Below are 22,748 nucleotides of genomic sequence, written 5' to 3'. Positions count from 1 at the left end.
CAGGAATTAAAAAAACAACCAGAAGAGCAGAATGAGTTCTTTAGCAAGGAGACTAAAACTCTGAAAAAGAACTGAATAGACTTTATGGAGATTTAAAAACACACCAGAAGAGTTGAAAAAATGAAACAACAAGCTTGGGAAACAGAGTTGAGCAAATGGAGGAAAGGATCAGTGATATCAAACACAGAAACCAAGAAATAAATCAGAAGGAAGAAGAGAGAAACTGAAGAATGAAAAATAATGAAAGAGAAATACAAGAATTTGCTGAAACCATCAAGAGAGGAAACATAAGAATAATGGGCATTATCGAAGGTGAGGAAAAGGAGCAGAGACTAGAAAGCACTTTCAGACAAATAGTTGATAAGAATTTCCCAAACCTAAGGAATGAGCTGGAGCTTGTAATTCAAGAAGTCAAAAGAACACCCAATTACCACAACCCAAAAAGGTCTTCACCAAGACACATCGTATTAAAATTATCAAAAATCAACGAAAAAGACGGAATTCTCAGGACAGCCAGGGAGAAGAAAATGGTAACTTATAAAGGAAAACCCATTAGATTACCCTTGGATTTCTCAGAGCAGACCTTACAAGCCAGAAAGGAGTAGAATGAAATATTTAAACTATTAACTAAAAGGAACTACCAGCCTAAAATAACATATCCAGCTAAGCTCTCTTTGAGATATGAAAGAGAAAATAAGACCTTTCCAGACATACCAAAATTGAGGAAATTCTTCACTACGAAGCCTGCACTACAGGAAATAATGAAAGAGGTCAGCTCACCTAAAAACAAAAAAATGACAAACACACACACACACACACACAATACTACTGTCACACACACACACACACACACATCAATAATAATAACAATAATAATTGGGAGTAAGGTGACTATCAAGCAAAGAGAAGCAGAGGAGTGCAACCCTTACTGAGAACAGGGCATTATAAGCTTAATGAATAAGAAAAGAATTGCTATAGCGAGATAGTAATGAACGTTCAACATACATAAGGACAAACTGAGACAACAAGGACTGAAAAGGGGAGGATTCAAAAATCCCAATTCACAATGGGAATGGAGATACGGCACGTGAAGAAGAAAATGGACCACTGTATATATATATATATATATATATATATATATATATATAACTATCCTTAACATATTTGTAATGTATTCGTGATGGTAACCACACACCAAAGATTCATAACTGAAGTATATAACATAAAACAAGAAGAGCCAAAGGCAAAACCCACAAAAGCCAACCAGAATAAAGAAAACAGAAACACAAGGACAAGGAAGCAGTGGAAACACAGAGCTACCAGAAAGCAAAAGATAAAATAGATATAAGAAGATCTCATATTTCAATAATTACCCTAAATATAAATGAACTGAACTCACCAATAAAAAGGCATAGAGTTGCACAATGGATCAAAAAACAAAACCCAACCATAGTCTGCCTCCAGGACACACATCTCAACTCCAAAGACAAATATAGACTAAAAGTCTTCTTTTGAAATAGACTTCAAAATTAAAAAAAGATAAAGAAAGATACAGAGGGAAACTTTGTAATGATAAAGGTAATATTGCACCAAGAAGACATAACACTTATTACTATCTATGCTCCCAATCAGGGATCCCCGATATATGTAAAGCAATTACTAACAGAACTAAAGGGAGAAACAGACCAAAACACTATCATAGTAAGGAACCTAAATACTGCACTGTCGGATATAGACAGATCATCCAAACAGAAAATCGATAAGGAAATAACATCCTTAAATGACACATTAGACCAACTGAACAAATTGACATTTACAGAGCCTTCCATCTTAAAACAGCTGCTTATCCATTCTTCTCTAGTGTACATGGAACATTCTCAAGAATCGACCACATACTGGGACACAGAGATAGCCTCAACAAATATAAGAGGGTTGAAATCATACCAACCATATTCTCTGATAATAATGCTTTGAACTAGAGATCACCTGCAGAAAGAAATCAAGAAGAACCACAAATACATGGAGATTAAACAACATGCTACTGAAGAATAACTAGGTCAGAGAAGAAATAAAAAAAAAGAAATCAAGAATTACATAGAAACGAATGATAATGATAGGACAACATATCAAAACTTTTGGGACACGACAAGAACGATCATAAGAGGAAAGTTCATATCATTATAGGCCTATCCCAAAACCGAGAACGAGCCCAAATAAACAAACACTTCATCTTAAAAAAACTAGAAAAGGAAGAACAAATGAAGCCTAATTTCAGCAAAAGGAATGAAATCATCAAAATTAGAGCAGAAATAAATGAAATTGAAAACAAAACAAACAAACACAATAGAAAAAAATAAATACAAGGAGCTGGTTCTTTGAGAAGGTTAATAAAATTGACAAGCCCCTGGCTAGACTCACTAAAGAAAAAAGAGAAAGGACATATATAAACAAATCAGGGATGAAAGAGGGGAAATTTCTATAGAAACTGGAGAAATACAAAGGATCATACAAGAATACTATGAAAATTATATAACACCAAATTTAATAACCTAGAAGAAATGGACCAGTATTTAAAAATATACAACCTTCCTAGACTGAATCAAGAAGAACTTGAAAATCTAAATAGATTGATCAGCAATATGGTTATTGAAACAATCATAAAAAACCCAGGACCAGCCGGGTTCACCAGTGAATTCTCCCAAACATTCCAAGTAGATTTATCACCTATTCTCCTCAAACTCTTCAAAATACTGAAGAAAAGGCCATATTACCCAACTCAATTTCTGCAGCCAATATTACCCTGATCCCAAATCTGGTAGAGAAAACACAAAAAAAGAAAACTACAGACCAATACCTCTCATGAACACAGATGGAAAAATCCTAAGTAAGATACTAGCGAGTGCAATCAGACAAGAGAAAGGTATAAAAGGCATCCAAATAGAAAATGAAGAAGTCAAACTGTCACTACTTGAGGATGACATGATTCTCTATGTAGACAACCCTAAAGACTCCATAAAAACACTGCTAGAAACAATAAGCAAATACAGTAAAGTTTCTGGATACAAGATCAATGTTCAAAAATCCATAGTGTTCCTATACTCTAATAATGAAGTGTCAGAAGAAGTGGAAAAAAATAATTCTTTTAGCAATTTCAACAAAAAGAATAAAATACCTAGGAATAAATTTAATGAAACATGTGAAGGATCTATATAATGAAAACTACAAGACCCTATTAAAAGAAATCGAAGAAGAGACAAAGAAATGGAAAGATATTCTGTGTTCTTGGATTGGAAGAATCAACATAGTTAAAATGACCATATTACCTGAAGTATTATACAGATTTAATGCAATCTTATTGACATTTTTTAAAGAAATAGAACAAAAAATCATCGGATTTGTATGGAAGCACAAAAGACCTCGAATTGCCAAATCCATCCTGAGAAAAAAGAACAAGGCTGGAGGCATCACTCTGCCTGACTTCGAATTATACTACAAAGCAAATAATTTTCGACAAAAAGGCCAAAAGCATACAGTGGAGAAAGGAAAGCCTTTTCAATAAATGGTGCTGGGAAAACTGGAAAGCCACCTGCAAAAGAATGAAACTAGACCGTTGTCTATCACCACACATCAAAATTAACTCAAAATGGATTAAGAACTTGAATATAAGACCTGAAACAATAAAATGCATAGAAGAAAACATAGGAACTAAACTCAAGGACCTTGGACTTGAGGATTTTATTAATTTGACCTCAAAGGCAAGGGAAGTAAAAGCTAAAATAAATCAATGGGACTACATCAAACTAAACAGCTTCTGCTCAGCTAAAGGAACCGTCAACGAGGTAAAGAGACAACAATCCAAATGGAAAAATATATTTGCAAGCAACCCCTCTGATAAGGGCCTAATATCCAAGATATACAAAGAACTCATACAACTCAATAACAACAACAACAAACACAAACGATCCAATCAAAAATTGGTCAGAGGACCTGAAGAGACACTTCTCCCAGAGGTCATACAAATGGCCAACAAATATATGAAAAGATACTCAACATTGCTAGATATTAGGAAAATGAAAATCAAAACCACAATGTAATACCATCTCACACCTATTAGAATAGCTATAATCAACAAGACAAGTAATAACAAATGTTGTAGATGATGTGGAATAATAGGAGCCCTCGTACACTGCTGGTTGGATTGCAAATTGGTACAGCCACTATGGAAAACAGTATGGAGGTTTCTCAAAAAACTAAGAATTGATCTACCATATGATCCAATAATCCCTCTACTAGATATTTACCCCAAAGATTTGAAAATCCATATCCAAAAAGATATTTGCACACCCATATTCATACCAGCATTATTCACAGTAGCCAGGACATGGAAGCAACTGAAGTGTCCTGCGATAGATGATTGATTGGCTAAAGAAGCCGCGGCTCATATATACAATGGAATATTACTCAGTCATAAAAAGAGATGAAATACTGACATTTGCGACAACATGGATGAACCTCTAGATAATCGTGCTAAGTGAAATAAGCCAGACAGAAAAAGTTGAAAATTACATGTTATCACTTATATGTGGGATATACACCTAAAAGCAACAAATGAACAGGATGAATGAACAGAGACTTATTTACATGGACGATGAACTAGTTATTACCAGAGTGTAACGGGGAGGGGAGAGGTAGACTGGTGGGGTGAAATTTAAAGAATTTCTTCAATTTAATTAATTAATCAATTAATTAAATTTTTAAAAAAAAATTTAAAGTGAACATTTCTATCACTTTTCAGGGCACATCCTGAGTTGATTCCAATGGTCATAAAGGAACATTGCACAATCTCTCAAAATTAATTATCCCAATCACTTTTCAATAAAGACAAATTAAAGCATGAACCCTCCCCACTCTCGAAAAGAAAAACCCTTTGATCTAAATTGCATTTTACCCTCCCTTCTTCTCTACAGAGCCTTCCTAGGCTCACCTGGCCCATGATGAACTCATGCTGTGAAATTCCTCCTGCATTTATAGGACAAGTTTAAGTGGCATTCGAAGAACCATGTAATTTAGCACATTCCTCTGTGTCCATGTTCTTGTTCTGTTTGTCAATGATTTTCTGTCTCCCCAGTCAGGTTGTATACTCCTTGAGAATAAAATTAGTATCAGATACTTTAGTTTTACCACATCTTCTACCCCCTAAGTGTGTTAGCATAGTTTGAAGTCAAATGAATATTCAAAATCAGCAATTGAGAATGAGCTGGGGGAAGTCATAAACCTAGTCTATGCTCCTATAAAGCAGTATAAAAAATAGCTGCAATTGATGCATGAGCATCAATTGCAATTTTTGCCTGATGCTAAGACCATAAGCAAATTATGTTGGCCTCTGTATTTAACCAGACTGAAGTTCAGACCCATTTTCCATGGGCCCTTGGCCAGAGATTACAGAAAAATACCAGCCTTGGATTAATGTCTCATTGGGAAGTGGAAAGACACTGTCCATGTGTTGGTGTAGGAACATCAGCAGATAGAAACTGAGTTATCTCTGTAACTGAAGTGTGATCAGAAGAAAAGGAAAACACTATGTACCATGAATTGTGGAATTGCAGTTTGTTGCTGAAAGAAGTCTCTTTGTCTGTCCCTATGGCATCCTGTGATTGCTTCTGTCCTTTCTTTTGTACGAGGTGGGGCTGTTTTTGTGTTAGACATTTCTGAAATTATTTCCGGGAATTCTTAAAATGAAGCTAAGTGACAGATCTGCATCTGTAGTCCTCAATCTTTGTAGTGATAATGTCAATGTTCTCTAGCCAAAAACTACCAGGAACACACATGTAGTGATCAGGCTGGATATATCACTTGTTCCAGTGAGGGAAAACAGATACCATAGAGAAATGTGAGGTGTCTCAAGAAAAAAGGCATAAAAAAGACTTATTATAGAATCTGAGCTTTGGTTGGGTGACTTGGGAGTGGGTCAAAGAAAGCTGCCGTTCACTCTAGGTTGGATGCTGTCAGAAAGCAGCAAAATTATGTGATTATTACAATAAATTTTATCTGGGCTGGGAGGGAGAAGCTGTAATTGATAAAGAAGCATCATATTAGCCAGGAGAGAGTTAATAAGTCATTTCTGTGGTTCGAACAATGTTTATATTTTGTCTGGGTTCAAATTTTATGGAGTGGTCCTGTTTTTTCTTTGATCCGTCATAGTCGCAGAGTTGATTTGTCTCATTTTGATGTCCTGTGAAATTTTTTATGTTCAACAGAACATCAAGCCCAGTTTGATGTTGCTACTAGTGCCAGGCCAGCTCTTAGCAACACCCAGGCCTAGCTGATAGTACCAGACTAGCTTCTGGATGTTAGGAGTTGATTTTCTCTTTCTCAGTTTAGTGTTTTACCAGAAGGTCATGTGCAAGGGGCTTCCTTAAGTGCATTTCAAATTGGCTTGACTCCTTCTCCACCCCACAGGCATTTTTATCTCTAAGCCCACATTCTCTTGCCCTACTGCATTGCTCTGTCTCTATCTCCCAACCCTTGGCATATTTCTAGGACCTACCCCAAGCCCTATCTCTTCCATGAAGCCATTTCTGACCACTCCACCCCAAAGGACTTTCATACTGCTCTGATCTTGGTACCTTTATTGTTTGCTCTACTTCATTGGCACTCTCAGGTTACATCAAGACTGTCTTTCTCACTACCATATCTTAGGGCCTAACATTACATGCAATCTATGTATGTAGTGATAAGTGGTACTGTTAATTGCCTTTTGTTGTATGAGTCTTATCTCTCCAATGGAACTCTACTCTACTTGAGTGCAGGAATTGTGTGCTGCGACCTCATATATTATTTATGTCCCAGCTCTGTTCTAAATTTTTACGTGTATTAACACATTTAATACTCACAACAAGCCTATGAAATAAGTATTATTATTATTTCCATTTTAAGATGAAAACAAAACAACTTTTTCTAGCCCTTTCTACTACCTCTTCTGCCCCTTCCCCCATCCAGTTCACTCGGAAGCTGGTTAATGATGGATAGCTTAAAAAACAAGGGAGCGGTGCATGTGGATTCCCCTCCCCACAAATACTACTCAAGTATAACTCACTTTACATAGCACATGTTCTTGAAAATAGACATTAATAAAACTGTTTGCTTAAACAAAGCAGCTATCATTACTACGTGGAACAGAGTAGCATATCTGTAAAGCTCTACGAAGATACCATACATCAAGTTAAAGTAATGCAATTTGGCATACAGTATCTCCTTAGACTCTTACAATAATGCTATACTTATCTTCCTTTTATAGGTAAGAAAACCAAGGCACAGAGTAATTCCCAGAAAAAAAAAAGACAGGATAAAGAGGTAAAACAGAAGAGGAAGAAGAGTGGAGCTACAGATTTAATGCCATCCCTATTAAAATTCCAATGACATTTTTCACAGAAATAGAACAAACAATCCTAAAAATCATATGGAACCATAAAAGATCCTGAGTAGCCAAAGCAATCCTGGGAAAGAACAAAGCTGGAGGCATCACACTTACTTCCCAATTTCAAACTATATTACAAAGCAACAGTAATCAAAACAGTATGGTACCAGCATAAAACAGATACATAAATCGATGGAAAGGAATAGAGAGCCCCCAAATAAACCCACTCGTATATGGTCAACTAATATTTGACAAGGGAACCACGATTATTCAATGAAGAAAGGAAAGTCTCTCCAATAAAAGATTTTGAGAAAACTAGATATTTACATTCAAAAGAATAAATTTAGGCCCCTATCATACAACATTAACAAAAATTAACTCAAATAGATAAATTAATGCAAATTAACTCAAATAGATCAAAATAGATCTAGCACACAAAATTGACTCAAATAGATCAAAAATAGATAAAAGACTTAAATGTAAGACCTGAAACTATAAAACTCCTAGAATAAAACATATGGGGAAAGTTCCGTGGCATTGGTCTTAGTGACGATTTTCTTTTAGATACGACACTAAAGCACAAGCAACAAAAACAAAAATCAACAAACGGGATTACATCAAACTTTTTAATGCTTCTGCACAGCAAAAGAAACCATTTTTTTTTAAAAATGAAAAGTTAACCTCTGGAATAAGAGAAAATATTTGAAAACTATATATCTGATAAGGAGCTAATATCAAAAATATATAAGAAACTCATACAACTTGATAGTAGACAATAACATGGTCACTGGAGCTCTGATCTCCCTGGCAACATCTTTCTTTGGTGAGCCTAGCCGGGAGAAATCATCGTTGGCACCATAGAGACATTCATCGTGGGGAATAATGGGGAGTACTTCATCTATACCTGAAGACTCACCTCTTGGCTGCATTTTAAAGAATTGAAAGGCCTTTAAGCTAGATGGCATACAGTGAAAGAAGCTGGTCTTCATCTGTTGTATGACCTGGCCCCAACACAAACTCAAGGATCATGAGGTTAGGCCAGAAAATTAGACCTTAAAATATAACACAATCTTACAGTTAGACCTCTTTTGTAGATGAAATGGAAAATTGACAGAGGTCCCCTATACCTCAGCACAGACCTCCTCCATGACCCAGTCCTCTCGGCACCTCCTTTGCAGAAGGGAGAGGGAGACTCGAGGCCATCAACTCCTCAGTCATCCTCCACTACCTCCTCTAGTTCTCCTACATCAGACCCTCCTTATGCCTCATATACCACCCTTTACCAGAAGAAGCGGCTGGACCCAGCCCCACAAGACATAACCGAGTGGGGCCTCTTACCACCACGAGTCCGCTAAAGTCTGTCCACTCAGGAAAGTAGCGAACGGGGAAGCAGGAACCCTCAGAATTCATGTCCCAGTTTCTATGACTGTTCTCGCTCATTGTAAAATCAAACTGGGGCGTTTCTCCGAGGACCCAAATAGATTTACTGATGGATTTCAGGCCCTAGTGATGTCCTTTGATTTGACATGGAAGGACATCCAAGCAGTCATATTTACTTGCTGCACCCCAGAGGAAAAACATGAATTTGGCGCGAGGCCCAGGGACATGCAGAGAATATGGCTGCTGCTCAACCAGATAGGCACCCAGTGGGAGCCACTGGAGTCCCAAGCCAAGACCCTGACTGGAATTATCGGACAGGGCAGGGAGGCTTAATAAAAGGAGACCATATGATACTTTGCTTAATCGTAGGGATGAAAAGGTGTATAGTCAAGCGTGTCAGCTATGATAAGAGCAAAGAGGTGACCCAAAACTGGGGAGAAAATCTGGCCTTATTCCAGGGTCCACCAGTTGAGGCTTTCTGGAGATTTACTGAGGGGCGGTCTCTGCTCAGCCATCACTTTACTAGCCAGTCTGCTCCTGACATCAGGAGAAAACACCAAAAGCTTCAGTATGGCCCTCAGATTCCGATGGCTCAATTATTAGACATGGTCTTTAGAGTCTCTAACAATAGAGATAAGGCTGAGGAGGATAGAAAGACCAGGCACCTGAGACCAGACAGGCTAAGAGGCAGGCTCAAATGATAGCAGTTGCTGTCAGCGCTGCCTTGCAACCTCAGGGCCACTCTATAGGAAACAAGGGACGCTCAAAAGGGGCAACCCCTACAACCCCAAAGGGGCTTGTTTTAACTGCGGGACACCGGGACACTGGAGCAACCAGTATCCCTACCCCAGAAAAGAGGTCCCCGAGCTCTGTCCTCAGTGCAAACAATCAGACCACTGGAAGAGGGAGTGTCCCCACTTCCAAAGGGAGTTGGAGCTCCCAGATCCATGACGGCCTTGTTTGAGGAGGACTGAAGGAGCCCAGGGTTCCTGGTGACCCCTCACAAGAGACATCTTGTGACTACGGAAAAAAACTCAGATGACCCTTGATGTAGCAGGTAAACAGATCAATTTTTTAATTGATGAGGAGCTACCTACTCTGTCCTGACAGCTACAAACAAAATGGAAAGTGCTTTACCAGGTCTTGTAAAGTACCACCACCGCTGTTAAAATCCACGGCATAAAAAGCTGGATACATCCATCTAGGATTAAATTTTTCTCCTCTGTGTCATCACAGGAACCTCTCTGACCAGCTCTATTCAGGAATACTCCTGTGAAACCATACTAAACCTGAAGCTGTTCTTCAAGAAAAAAAGAGAGACACATCCCTACACCAAAAGATGAGTACCCTTGACTTCTTAATTTGTTAGTTACTGCTTTTGGCATGGGTCTTCCCTTGGCCCTTTCTTTCCTCTTCACCTGTATCTCCCACCCCAGGCACTCCTCTCAGTATTTGCCTATATTTCAGTCAACTCTGAATTCCAGCCTATCTTCATAATATCTACCATACTTAACTGCTTCTTCCTGGTTAGTCTTAACTTCCTTTCTGGACTGTGTTCCCAACCAAGTAACTATCAATATGACCTTTTTAAAAAAAAATTAAATTTATTTCTGTCACTACATATCAATATGATCTTAAACCTCTTAATTCTAATCTATTCTCAGCCCCTACAAGGATGATGGGAATCTAAAGCTTTTGTTAACTTTTCAAACTTCATGGCCAAGAGAAACCATTTCTCTAATTGCTGGATCTGTCAACTGCACCGCAAGCATACCCCGCTTTGGTCTGTTTTACCCTACTTCCCATGATATGTTATTATTGAAATTTACCTGTTCCACTGTGTCACGTCCCTACAATACTCAAATAGAGTGTTTACTATTTCAAACAGACTGGACCTATGTAAATGGCACTGCTATTTTACAAAAAGACATTACTAACATGCCCTCCTGCTTGTTCCAGAACCCAGCATCTAAAGATTTAAGTTCCTCTTACCAAAGCTGTACTACTGATCTAAGACCACCAGGGACAGGCCATGATCTCTGGGTGGCAACTTATTTCTTCGGTATCCCTATACAATACAATAACTGGGGCTCAGAATGCCTATCAGGCACTCACTGCAACTATACGCAGTGGGACTGCCTTAAACAACATTCACACACAAGATCCAACATCTGTTTTGGAGGATGGACACCAGAAACTCCTACCCTCATGTTGATTATAATACATCTATTGATGCTACCAATTCTAAAATGATTCATTCCTTTGTTAGGGCCTCTAACTTTAGTCCTACTTCTAATCTTTGGCTCATACCTCTTTAGCCTTCTCGTTAAATTTGTCTCCACCAGATTACAACAGTTCCACATAAAGGTAATGATGCTACAGAGATCTAAACTGATTCCTTCAATGGAGACCATCCTGGAGGGAAATCTGAACCTTCTGGATAAGGCAGGCAGAGATTTTTGGTCCCACGTTAGGTAGTGACTACTCCCTGTCACAGCAGGGAGTAGCTATAGAAGCCTGACCTCCAGTCTTTCAACACCCTATATGATTATGGTTCTGAAAATCTCTCCGGGGAGATTTCTGAGGTAGGATAGATAGATAGCCCAGGGATACCCCAACCCCTCCAGGATATGGCTCCAGAATTTTTTCCTTTCTTTGGACCTCTGTTTTAGCCCTGGTAAGGGGAGGGAAGCCCAAACTGGTCTTTTCCAGTTTAGACACCATCTTTGGCTAAGTCATGACCTTTGGCTAATTATAATGTTATTATAAGCTCACCCGCACTGCAAATACCGCAGCTCCCATCATGCACCTGACACCATGACAGTTCCGGAAACATCATATAAGGAAGAAAGAGCGGGAAACTGAGCTCCCTGCCTACTGGGAGAAGATGACCAGGCTACGGCAGTGCCACGTTTCCAGGCTCTGCTTCCAAGAAGAACAAAAGCCCATAATCTAGACATCCTTGAGTAACTCTCGCTCTCTCCGTCAGTTTGCTTGCATTCCCCTCTTGAGTGTGTACTTTTGCTTTAATAAAGCTTGCACTTTCCTGCTTAAAAGAATGAAATAATAAAAAAAAATAAAATGATTTAAAAAATAAAAATGAGCAGAAGACCTGAATAGACATTTTTCCAAGGAAGACATGTTAATGGCCAGCAGGTACATGAAAAGATGCTGAATATCACTAATTATCAGGGAAATGCAAATCAAAACCATAATGAGGTCAGAATGGCTATCATAAATAAATAAATACAAAATAAGTGTAGGAGAGGATATGGAGAAAAGAGAAACTTCATGCAATGTTGGTGGGATTGCGAATTGGTGCAGCCACTATGGAAAACAGTATGGAGGTTCCTATAAAAAATAAAAATAGAACTACCATATGATCTAGCAATCTTACTTCTGGTGTATATCCAAAAGATGTGAAGTCACTATCTTGAAGAGGTTTCTGTGCCCCCATGTTCATTGCAGTATTATTCTTTCGCAATATATACATGTATCAAATCATCACTGTTGTACAGCTTAAATTTACATGCTGTTATATGCAATTGTATCTCAATAAAACTGAAAAAAAATTGTCAAATGGAGGGCTGGAGGTAAGAAATGATGGCAGAGCTTTGTGGAAGTAGGTTAGGAAAGGTAAGGAAAGCTTTAGGTAGGTGTCTTTTTGTTGTGAATCTGGAAGGACAAGGAAAAGAAACCAGGAATAAAATTTTCCTGGAGACACTGCCTAGCCAGCTTCTCCTGGAATGAGAAAATCTGAGGTCAGAGTTGTCAAAACAACAATAAAATCATAAAAATTTATGATTCGTCTTCTCTCTGCCTGTGGCAAAGCTGGATGTCTACTCCAAAATATAGCCATACTGCTCCATCCAGTGGCAGATTCTAGATAGTGCACTGAGTGTCTGCCAGAGCCCCTCAGGTGGTATCAGAACCTTGAAGTGGTGGGGAGGGGTAGCTATATTATTATTATGTTTTAATCCCCAGAGAATTCCGATGTGCTGCTGTATTTGAAAATAGCTGGCTTATCTTGCACTTTCCCTGTGAAATGGAGACTTTTTCTGATGCCAATCAGAATGGCAGGAAGCACCTGGGCAAGATGCTAAGCTAGATCCTCTTTTTGCTTTTTGCATTCTCTCCTCGGGAGTTTCCTTCTTTCTCATTAACTGCCACTTCTCAGTTGGTGATTGTGTATCAGGTGCTGGAGATAGAACATTGCACAAGACAAATAAGGTTTCTGCTTTCATGGAGCTTACAATGAGGAAGACAGACAAGCAAATCTATACTTACAGATGGTGATAAGCTTTATGAAGGAAATAGGCATGGTGCTATGATAGAAAATGACTGATGTCAGAGAAGGCCTCTTTGAGGAGGTGACTCTGAAGCTGAGATTTAAAGAATGAGAAGTCAGCTATGGGAAGAGTTGAAGCAGGGCCTCTACCAGAATGCCTTTGTTCTGAAAGAAAAATTAACTCTCCTCTCTACATACATAGCCCTGTTGACTTGTGTTAAGTGCTTACTGTGGCACTTTGGGGTCAAGAGATAAAGCTCCTTTTCCAGAAAATTACAGCTCTACACCAGGGTACACAGCTCAGACAGCAGAGTATGGGCTAGATTTCAGCTCCCCTTATAGTGAATAGCCTTGTGTAGAAAACAATCTGCACAATCTTACATAGGAGTAGGAGGATAAGGACCCTGCTTCAACTCATCCCATGGCTGACCTCAAACACATAGAATTGCATTTGCTGAAAAGAACTTCACATGTTTCAGAAACTCTGCAACCAGTGGCAGGCAGAGGCCAGATCATACAGGGTCTTACAGGATGGAATGGGGTTTATATCTTATTTAATCCTTGAGAAGCCCAGTGAAGGTTTTTAAGTGAAATGAGTGAAATAATCTGAGTTATAGTTTAAGAAAATCACTCTGGTTGCTGTGCAGAGGATCTACTGGAGGGGTTTCCTCTAATATTAGCAACACTAATTCCATCTGCATCCTTAACTCCTTTTTGCCGTGTAACCTAACATATTCACAGGATTCCAAGGATGAAGATGTGGACTTCTTTGGGGGGGCATTATTCTGCCTACCACAGAGGCAAATGGAGAAATGGTGGTCAGATGAAGGGTAAAAACGTAGTGGGATCAATGGATTAGAGATTGTGGGATCAATCTGATGGGACTGAAAAACTGTAGCACTAGAGTAGAAATTTTCAAAATGGTGCAGTTTCTGGTGATGAAAAAGGCTAGTGTAGGATCATGTCATAGAGGTAGTACCTGATGTAAGGTTGTAGAAAGATCAGATAAAGAAGTCATGGAAGTGAAAGTCTAGAGTTTGAGATAGGCTAGTAGATGCTAAAGTCACCAAGAATAATGAACGAGCTACAGCTGAGGGCAACTGAGCCTGGAGGGAAAAACATAAACCTCACAAGTGGGGCGAGCCTGTGAGTGCAAAGGAGTCTTTGGCGGTGCCAACTCACCCAGGACCAGGGCCATTTCCTGCTCAATAGGAAGGATGGAGCCCTGACATTCCATCCCACTTCCAGGGGCTGGGCTCCAGGTCACAAGGACTGTGCAGTGTCCCCCCTTGAGATGTGGGAGGCAAAGTCAAGTCTCAAGAGACCAAGGCAACTGACAGTTCCCTGCCCTTCACATCACTTCCATGAACAGCAAGAGGTACTCAGCTTAAGTGAGGATCATGTGCATTTGACCCCAGGGCTTTTGGCTCCTGTAGGGAGATGGCACCTCATGTGGGTACTTCTCTTCAGGGTGCTCCCACAGCCCAGCTTGGCTGTGACATGGTGGACTAGAAGGCCAACAACAGACCAAGTCACTCCTTGTGTGTATGGAGGAGGTGGGGCAGGGTTTCACCTGGGGAGTGCAATCTCTCATTGTCCTTGGCATCCCAGCACCACAAGCATCACAACCAGCCATAAGAACAGGAGGCCATCTCATGGGAGGCTTTACAGAGGATTGCAAAAGAGAAAGGAAGAAGAGATGGGAAGGCTGTTTGTAGACAGTCAGCCCTAGGCAAGCAGTAGAGAAACACCATTGACAGTAATGGTGATTCCAAATCCCTGTGATTCCATCACCAACACCTACCTGTACAAAGACACCATGTGTGCCACAAACTTGAAGAAGGTCTGTACGTTCCCTCACAAAGGCCTGTGCTTTTGTAAGGGAGTTAAACAATGTCCACACATATCACTGTAATTCAGGAAAGCCTGTGGGGTGAGGGTGGGGGAGGGGGAGCAGATACAGAAAAAGAGGCTTCCTGGAGGCAGTGAGTTGGGGGCCAGGCTGTAAAAGAGATCTTTGCGGCGTGTCCCTTGCTATGCTGACATTAAATGGTAATCTCTTCAGGTTGTTGTGGCCTTGGGTTCTTCCCTCTGTCCCACCCTAATGACAAGTCTACAAAGGGAAAGGACTTGGCCACTCTTGTTGACTAACAGTGGGAGTAGGGTAGGGAAAGAGTGCACCTTATGGAGAGTACCTTTCCATAAGGAAATCTGAAATCCTGTGTTGTGCCAACTTCCTGGCTTGGAGAACAACCGAAGTCATGAGTGAATGATTGGATATGGAGGACAGGCACAATCTGCACACCAGATATATGGAGTGAGGCCTCATGTATGGATCTGTAACCCCAGTCAGGCTCAGGCAGATGACTGAGGCTCTGGAGATTGTCCTGTGGCCTTCTGGGCCACATACTTGCAATGAACAGAACCGCAAGGTCAGAGCTGGGAGGAGACTCTCCTTCAGTTTTGCTTCAGGTATTTCCTGAAGGCACACCCACTTTTTCCTTTCTCCTTTGTTTGTTGGCCAATTAGTCCTACATCCCAGAGACTTAGGTTGTTAATTTTCTGCCTCTGCAAAAGGACAATCTCCTCTGGGTTCCTCTTCACTCTCATCATTTCATAGCCATAGTTTTTCATCAACGACAGCTTTCTCCATGGCAAACCCAGTACCCAGTCCCACTTCCTTACACAAAGAAGAAGCTCCAGGTGCATACTTCTTTACTAGAAACTTCAAGATTCACAGCAGTCATGCTGTGCTTCAGCACTACTGATAAGTGGAGATGGTAACTAGAGAGGAAATAACTGATTATAAAGAGCGTCTTGGGAAATATATCAGAACACCGACATGGCGTGGGAACCAGAAGGGCCTAGCATCCAGAAGTCTTAGCCAACCCCTCCAGAGGGCCACAGGAGTGATGGTAGAGGAGACACTAGGATGGGGACCATGGGCAGTTTGGTCATATTTGGGTTTAATGTGTCAAACAAGAACAGATACAAATGAGAGTTCCAATGGGACACAGCACTGGTATATCAGAAGGTATCCAATAAATTTGACAGATGTGTAAATGCATGATTTAATGAATAAAGTAGGAGGTGAAGAGGATGGGAGGGTAGCATGCTAGGTCACAGGGAAAGGAATGGTGGCACAATAATTAGTAGTAATTATTGCCTCAATCAGCTTTCTAGGCCATTTGCCATTCTGCCCATGCTGGAGCCATTTCATTCCTTGGACAGATATACACACACATCTCTTCCACTATGTGAGCTCTTTCCTTTACTTGCAGTGACAACTCTCTTTCTCTTTCCCTGCCATCCTTCATCGCTAGGTAAACTCCTTGTGATCCTTCAGGATCTGGGTGGAATATCTCTTGCTGAGAACCTTTCCAAGCACCAACCCACTTCCCTCCTCCCCATCTCAGTTAATCGTAATCTCTTCATGCTCCCATAGCACTTTGTGTTCGTCCTTGTTTTAGCACTTGACACCTGTGTCATCATTATCCAAATGTCTGCCTAACCCTTTATACCATGACCTAGGGCAAGTCATGAGTCTTAGGCATCTGTGAGTTGGGAGTCACTAGCGCAACTCCAGATATGTACTAGGTAGGTGCTCAATACATGCTTGAATGAATGATCAAAGGACCAGGATCTGCAGTGTATGTCGTCTATCTTCATGAGTCAATAGATATTATTAAAATTGCTAGATTGTTGTTTAGTTGAGGAGTCATTGCTGAGCTGTTGTTTTTTACACTGTGTTTCTGGGGCTCTCTTCATAAACAGGTTTTATGAAGGGCAGAGTGCACTGGACTGGATTTTTCCTAGCAAGTCCATATAACTATTGCCAGGCTTCTTGTCTCCCATCATAAGAGGCTGAGAAATTTTCTGATAAATTGGAAGTAGTGAAGGAATGTGCTCACTCATGAATAAAATACTTATGTTTGCTAACTAGACTTATTGACAGTAAAATAGTACAAGGAGAAATTATAGAAACTACTATATAAAAGCCCATATACCCCTCATGCTTTTCTACCAATTATGGACATTTATTACCAAGTATTTTAACAATGGATTATCTGAGTTCCTTGAACATCTTTGATTTAGCTGCTGTATGTCTACTGCATATTGAATGCCACAGAGAATTGACTCTGATGGTATTAAGCGATGTAGTGGTTTATTGTTAAACTAGGGGGAAGAGTAAGGGACTTACTTGGAGGTAGCTTGGACTTTAAATGAAAGATCACTTTTCATTGCATGGATGAAGGCAGTGTTTTAGCATCATATTCTGAATCAGTACTGCTGTCCCTTATGTGTGAATTAGCCACTAGTGACTCAGCTCTGAAGTGGTTAGTTACAGTAATCTCTGTCATTTCATAGCCATAGTTTTACATTGGCATCTTCCTAATGAACTCATTTTTGGGATGCCAAGTGGAAGACCTATGGGCCTTCTTTAAGAGATTTGAAAGATGTAGTCATATAGGCAATTATAATTTTTATTTACTTTGGGAGAGCTTTTAGTCCTAAGACCTGCCTGGGGTTGTCCTGGTAATACTTGTACTGTCTAACAAAACATCAAAAATTTCATCCTTGTTGCCCCAGGAATTTGACTGTAAAAGGAGTGAGCAGACCAGGAATGAGAGATTGGTGACTGATAAGTTTTAAGTGATTGACGAATTAGTATCTATGAACAGTCTGCATAGTATCTATGAATACTCTGGGGAGAATATTTTTGAAGGAGTTGAAAAAACGCTTAGTATAACCTGAAGTGGAAACTGCTAAGATGTGTTACAACTGATGGTGGTAAAAATATATGTGGAGCATAAAAGGGTCAGTGAACCAATATATAAAACTTGTGAAGGTATTTAACTATTACAGTTATTCATTATATTATTTATCAGCAGTTACATTGCAGACAATATCTGAATCTCTCACGTGTTATTAAACCTATGGGGAACTTCATTCACTCTCATGAACTTAACTATCACAGTCATGTGAACTTTTGTGAGAAACAGAAGCTGGATATCCTCACTTGCCCTACCACAGAGCAATTCTATGGCTTCACAATGGTAAAGTGGTGTGTGTGTGTGTGTGTGTGTGTGTGTGTGTGTGTGTGTGTGTGATTTTTTGAGCTCGAGGTGGAGATTGAATTATTTTGATTGAGAAAATCTCCCTCAACTGTTATCATTCAACATTGAATGGTTTTAGAAATTAGCTTTTGTTGTAGGTTCGATAACATTTCTTAATGAATTCAACCTAAAGTTACAAGGCAATCAGTGTTTATATACAAAACTTATGTTGTGGTAAAATCGTTCCAAAGACAACTAACATCATTCAAATTAATGTCAGGCTGCTTTATACACTTCCCAGGCTGTCAAAATAAGCGAGATCTCTATTCCCCCACAAATTTGCAGTGAATATGTATCCAAGCTCAGACAATAGTTCCAGCAGCTTTTTTCAGACCTCTATGAAATATAAAGGAAATTTCCATATTTCAAACCCACCTCACTGTGCAATTGAGGAAATTCCACATAAAGTTCAATTGGAAGTGATTAATCTGTAATGTAATGACATACTAAAAGGCAAGTATCAAGAGAAAAATCTAATATAATTCTATAGATGCCTTTCAAGAGATGAATATGCTCAATTAAAATCATATGCTCATGGATTGATGTCAGTATTTGTAACTACCTATCTCGTGGATTGATATCAATATTTGTCAATATCTGTGTGAAAGACATTTGCAAGATAAAGTATGTAAAACCTCATTACAGATCAACAAATGAACATATACAATCAATTCCGATGATGGAGAACACTAACTTTGAACCCTCATTAAGGAAAATGTTGTTCTCCCCAAAGAATTCCATTATTCCTATTAATAGACCTATATTATTTTTAAAAAATGTATACAATTCTTATATTTTCAGTTTCGACAATAAAATTTTTGTGGAAATTTGTTTTCTCTCTTGTAATATAAATATCCACATAATGTTCTGAAATTCAACCCAGGATACCTCCATATTGGACCAATTGCAAAAGTAAAAGGACAGAACTCGTGTGGACCTGAAGGTAGCTCAGGACCCTAAGGCCTCAAAGAAAAACTAGGCCGTTGTGAGCAATCCTAGATTCTAAGGGCCTTGGCCATTCATTGGATGCACGGCATGTCAATCTTTGCTTCTCAGCAAATGAGCTTGGAGCCCTTTGTTGACTCTTTTGGCCCCGCCCCCCATCGCAAGCCTAGAGGAATCTTTCCCGCCTTGTCCTCAGTCGGCTGAGGCCCGGCCTTGATTTACGGCTCCTGACTTCAGCACCTTGCCGTTCCTGTCGTGGGGCCTCCTCAGGCACCACCAGAGACTGCTGTCCCCTCGACGGCCGGCTCCTCTGCTGCCCCATCTACCTCTCGTCAGGCCCTACTTCCTACCGCCTCCCCTCATCCACCTCTATCGGTGGCCACTATCTTGGCTGTCGTCGCCACAGCCCGACCGTTGCCTGGTTGAGGTACTGCCTGGTGCCATGTCTGCCACAGGGGATGGAAACCCGGCCACAGGGGATGGAAACCCGACCCCAGGGGGCCAGGAGAGCCCTGTGGGCGTGGCACGAGCGCAGGTCTGGGTGGAGGAAGCTGACCTTGTGGTGATGGGAGACTCCGGGCCCCACGGAGGCGACGCGGCAGGGGCAGCAGGAGTCGCGGAAGCCGCGGGGGCCGCGGGGGCCGCGGGGGTCCTGGGGCAGGAAGCGGGGGAGCAGGTAGCCGGCCTGGCCGGGGCCCTGGAGGGAGGGAACGATGAAGAGGACTCAGACATTGAGCCGGCCGAGGAGGGGGAAGAGGTCGCGGCTGAGGCCCAGGGCCTGGTGGTAGATGCCTACCAGTTCCCCATGGTGGGTTTCCGCTTCATGTTCCTGGACCTGGTGCACTCGCTGCTGTACCGCATCTACTACAACGACCACATCCTCGTGCGGCCCAGCAGAGGCCGCGTGGTGGTGCGGCGCCAGCGTGCCGTGCCCGCAGTCGCGGCCCGGTTCCCCGCGCTCCCGGTGTCCCAGAGCCAGGGACACGGGGCCGCGGCCCAGGAGCCCGAGGACCAGCCCGAGGCTGAGGCTGAAATGGAATCTGCCAGCTGGGAGACCGCGGAGGAGACCGAGGAGGAGCCCGAGCAGGCGGCCACCGCCCTAGAGCCCGCGCAGGAAGCTGCAGCACGGGAGGGTGAGTAGTCAGCGGAGCAGGCCCGGGGAGGCCCCCTGCGGGCAGGCAGCCTCTCAGCCAGGCGGCAGTGGGGCATAGCTGGCGCACTGGCCGGCATGCTCACTCGGATGAGTCGGGGCCCTCAATAAACTACAGGCTGAATGAGCCCAAGGAGAAGCCCAATTCCATAATGGCCTTTCCCATCTTGGGAAAAAATACGCTGCCCTCTAAGAGATCTGAGCTCCTCAGTGCTGTTCATGGCCCATAGACAAATGTCCAAATGTGGGGGGGAGGAGCAGGAGACTGTTCAAGAAGGAGGGGGGAAGACATAGAAGGGGATCTTTAAGGAAAAGAACAAGCAAATGGCATGCCTCGTGTTTGGTTCACAACTTTTAAATATGTCGAGATTCTTCGAAAGTTGATGGACCCCTAAATATTATGAACGGATACAGGAGCACTAGGTAAAAATGAAATATTCAAGGGATTCAGGAACTAATGAACTTGTGAAAGTATTTTCATAAGAAAGTTCTGACCAAAACATCCAGACCCTGATGATTCTGATCCCTCTTTCTCTGAAGGGCCGGAACTAATCAGAGCACAGGGTGGTAGGTGTACTGGAAGAAAGAGAAATAATGTCACTGTGAAAAATTATCAAGCAGCAGAAATGTGAGGACCATAGAAGTATTGTTTCGACCACTAGGAAGGTGCTCAACTGTTCTTAGTTTTTTCTATCCTCCTGCTTCTCCTTAGGGTGGAGTATTGGATGTCCCCATTCGTTATGAATTGGGTTTTTATTTTTTTCTGTGAATGTCTGGTCTCAAAGTCTGTATTATTCTTCACTAAAGAAACAACTAAATCTCAGTATGAAGACTCGGAGGAAGATGCCCAGGATGCTGAAAATAAGGAAGAAGAAGAGAAGTTTAACAAAAAACAAGAAGGACCCGAAAAGGATGTGGACCCAGCAGAGAGCGGGCCCTGAAAATCCAGGTATCTGTGTATAGCTCAGAATATCACCCAACCATTCCTGGCATTTACCTGTTACTGACAGGTTTATTATTTTTTTAATTCTCTCAGTAAATTAAGAAAAAGTTTGTTTAAAATTAGTTTAAAAATTCAATTCTACCTACTTAGAATGTTAATAGAATACATTAGTAATATAAAAAGCATTAAGTACTGAAATATACTTTATGGCTACTCATTTGTTCTTATGAGGTCTTCTGTCCTTTACCTGTAAGACTAACAAATGGTAAATGTAACAATACTTAAGACCAATATTCATTTAGAACAGTTACCAGAAGCAGCAGCTAAAGTACTGGGCTCTCTTCTAGTTGGGCCTTCATTGCTTGGCCACAGAAATGCAGTCTCCTGTACTAACTAGGAGACAAGGCATTTTAGAATGTGACTACTTACAAATAGCAAAAAGTTAGGAATTTCAAGTAGGACCACATTTAATGATTAATAGCTAAATATGTGTTTGGTTGTAGATTTTTGTATTTTATGTGACTGTCGAAAGAAACTTAGTCGTACATAGTATGACTATTGTTTATCGCTGAGTTGGTAATTAAGTCTCAATATATATCTTTGAATGTATTTAAATGATTAACATTTTTCCCTTTTTTTGCATTTTCACAGCTGTATATTTCATCATAACAGCTGCTTTTCTCATTGGGAGAAATGGAAACTGAGGGTCTAGCAGGGTAAAGGAATATCATTTATGGAATGAGCACAGACTTTTAAAATGGAGAAATTTATTTAAATTTCAGAATAGCCTCTCAAGGGGAAAAAAGCATTTATGGTATTACACAAGAGGAAGACTAGGTTGATATGATCACATGATTAAAGCCATTGGTTACAGGAGTTCCCTATATCCAAGGGTGCAAGTTATTTTTAGCAGACATTTGGTCTTGTCCAAAACGTCCATGGAGACATGTATTTGGTGCATACCAAAAGGTCCTTAATATTTAAATCCTGCTCTTTTGCAAGATTTGAACCCTGACCCATCTACCTAATCCCATGTGCCATTACCAGCTAAGCTACTGAGGCAAGAAAGGTTATTGGCACTACAGCCACAATACAACTCTTGGACCAATAAAACGTGATTGCCATTTTTTACGTATTAATCCTGTAAACTAAAAGTGTAAACATTATGGGCTATTTGAACATAGGATGTTTTCTAAGCATGAACATTTTAGATGAGCAAATATCAAGGACCTTTTGACATGGACCAAGTGGCTCTGTGGACATTTTGGACAGGACCAAATATCAAGGACCTTTTGGCGTGGATCAGATGTCACAATGGATGTTTTGGATGGGACCAAATGTCATGCAAGGCAGGTTGCAAGAGGGAAACATGCTCTTCTTCTCTACTTGTTGAGATATAGCCCACAAATGCAGCAGATAAACATAGGGCTGACTATTTTCTTAGATTTAGAAAGTCACTGGTGCTGGTTAATGCTGTATAATTGCTAATTTTCTCTCATTTCATTCCG

At 40.8% G+C, this 22,748-nt stretch overlaps 1 protein-coding gene across 1 annotated transcript; it reads left to right on the top strand.

The window, feature by feature from the left end:
* Positions 1-19,589: 19,589 nt before the first annotated feature.
* On the top strand, positions 19,590-21,238 carry CT47C1 (cancer/testis antigen family 47 member C1). Its single transcript, XM_039842520.1, has 2 exons — positions 19,590-20,280; positions 21,105-21,238. The coding sequence occupies exons 1-2, from the start codon at positions 19,590-19,592 to the stop codon at positions 21,236-21,238; spliced, it is 825 nt and encodes a 274-aa protein (XP_039698454.1).
* The last annotated feature ends 1,510 nt before the right edge of the window (positions 21,239-22,748 follow it).

The sequence above is a fragment of the Pteropus medius genome, unplaced genomic scaffold (assembly GCF_902729225.1).
Source record: "Pteropus medius unplaced genomic scaffold, Ma_sr-lr_union100, whole genome shotgun sequence".
NCBI classification, from domain to species: domain Eukaryota; kingdom Metazoa; phylum Chordata; class Mammalia; order Chiroptera; family Pteropodidae; genus Pteropus; species Pteropus medius.
Note: the sequence above shows the minus strand (reverse complement) of the source record. Positions and strands in the feature narration are given on the sequence as shown.

Coding starts and splice junctions, on each gene's coding strand:
- CT47C1 (XM_039842520.1), top strand. CDS start 19,590: ATGTCTGCCACAGGGGATGGAAACCCGGCCACAGGGGATGGAAACCCG. Junction 20,281..21,104: donor GGAAGCTGCAGCACGGGAGG/GTGAGTAGTCAG, acceptor TCTTCACTAAAG/AAACAACTAAATCTCAGTAT.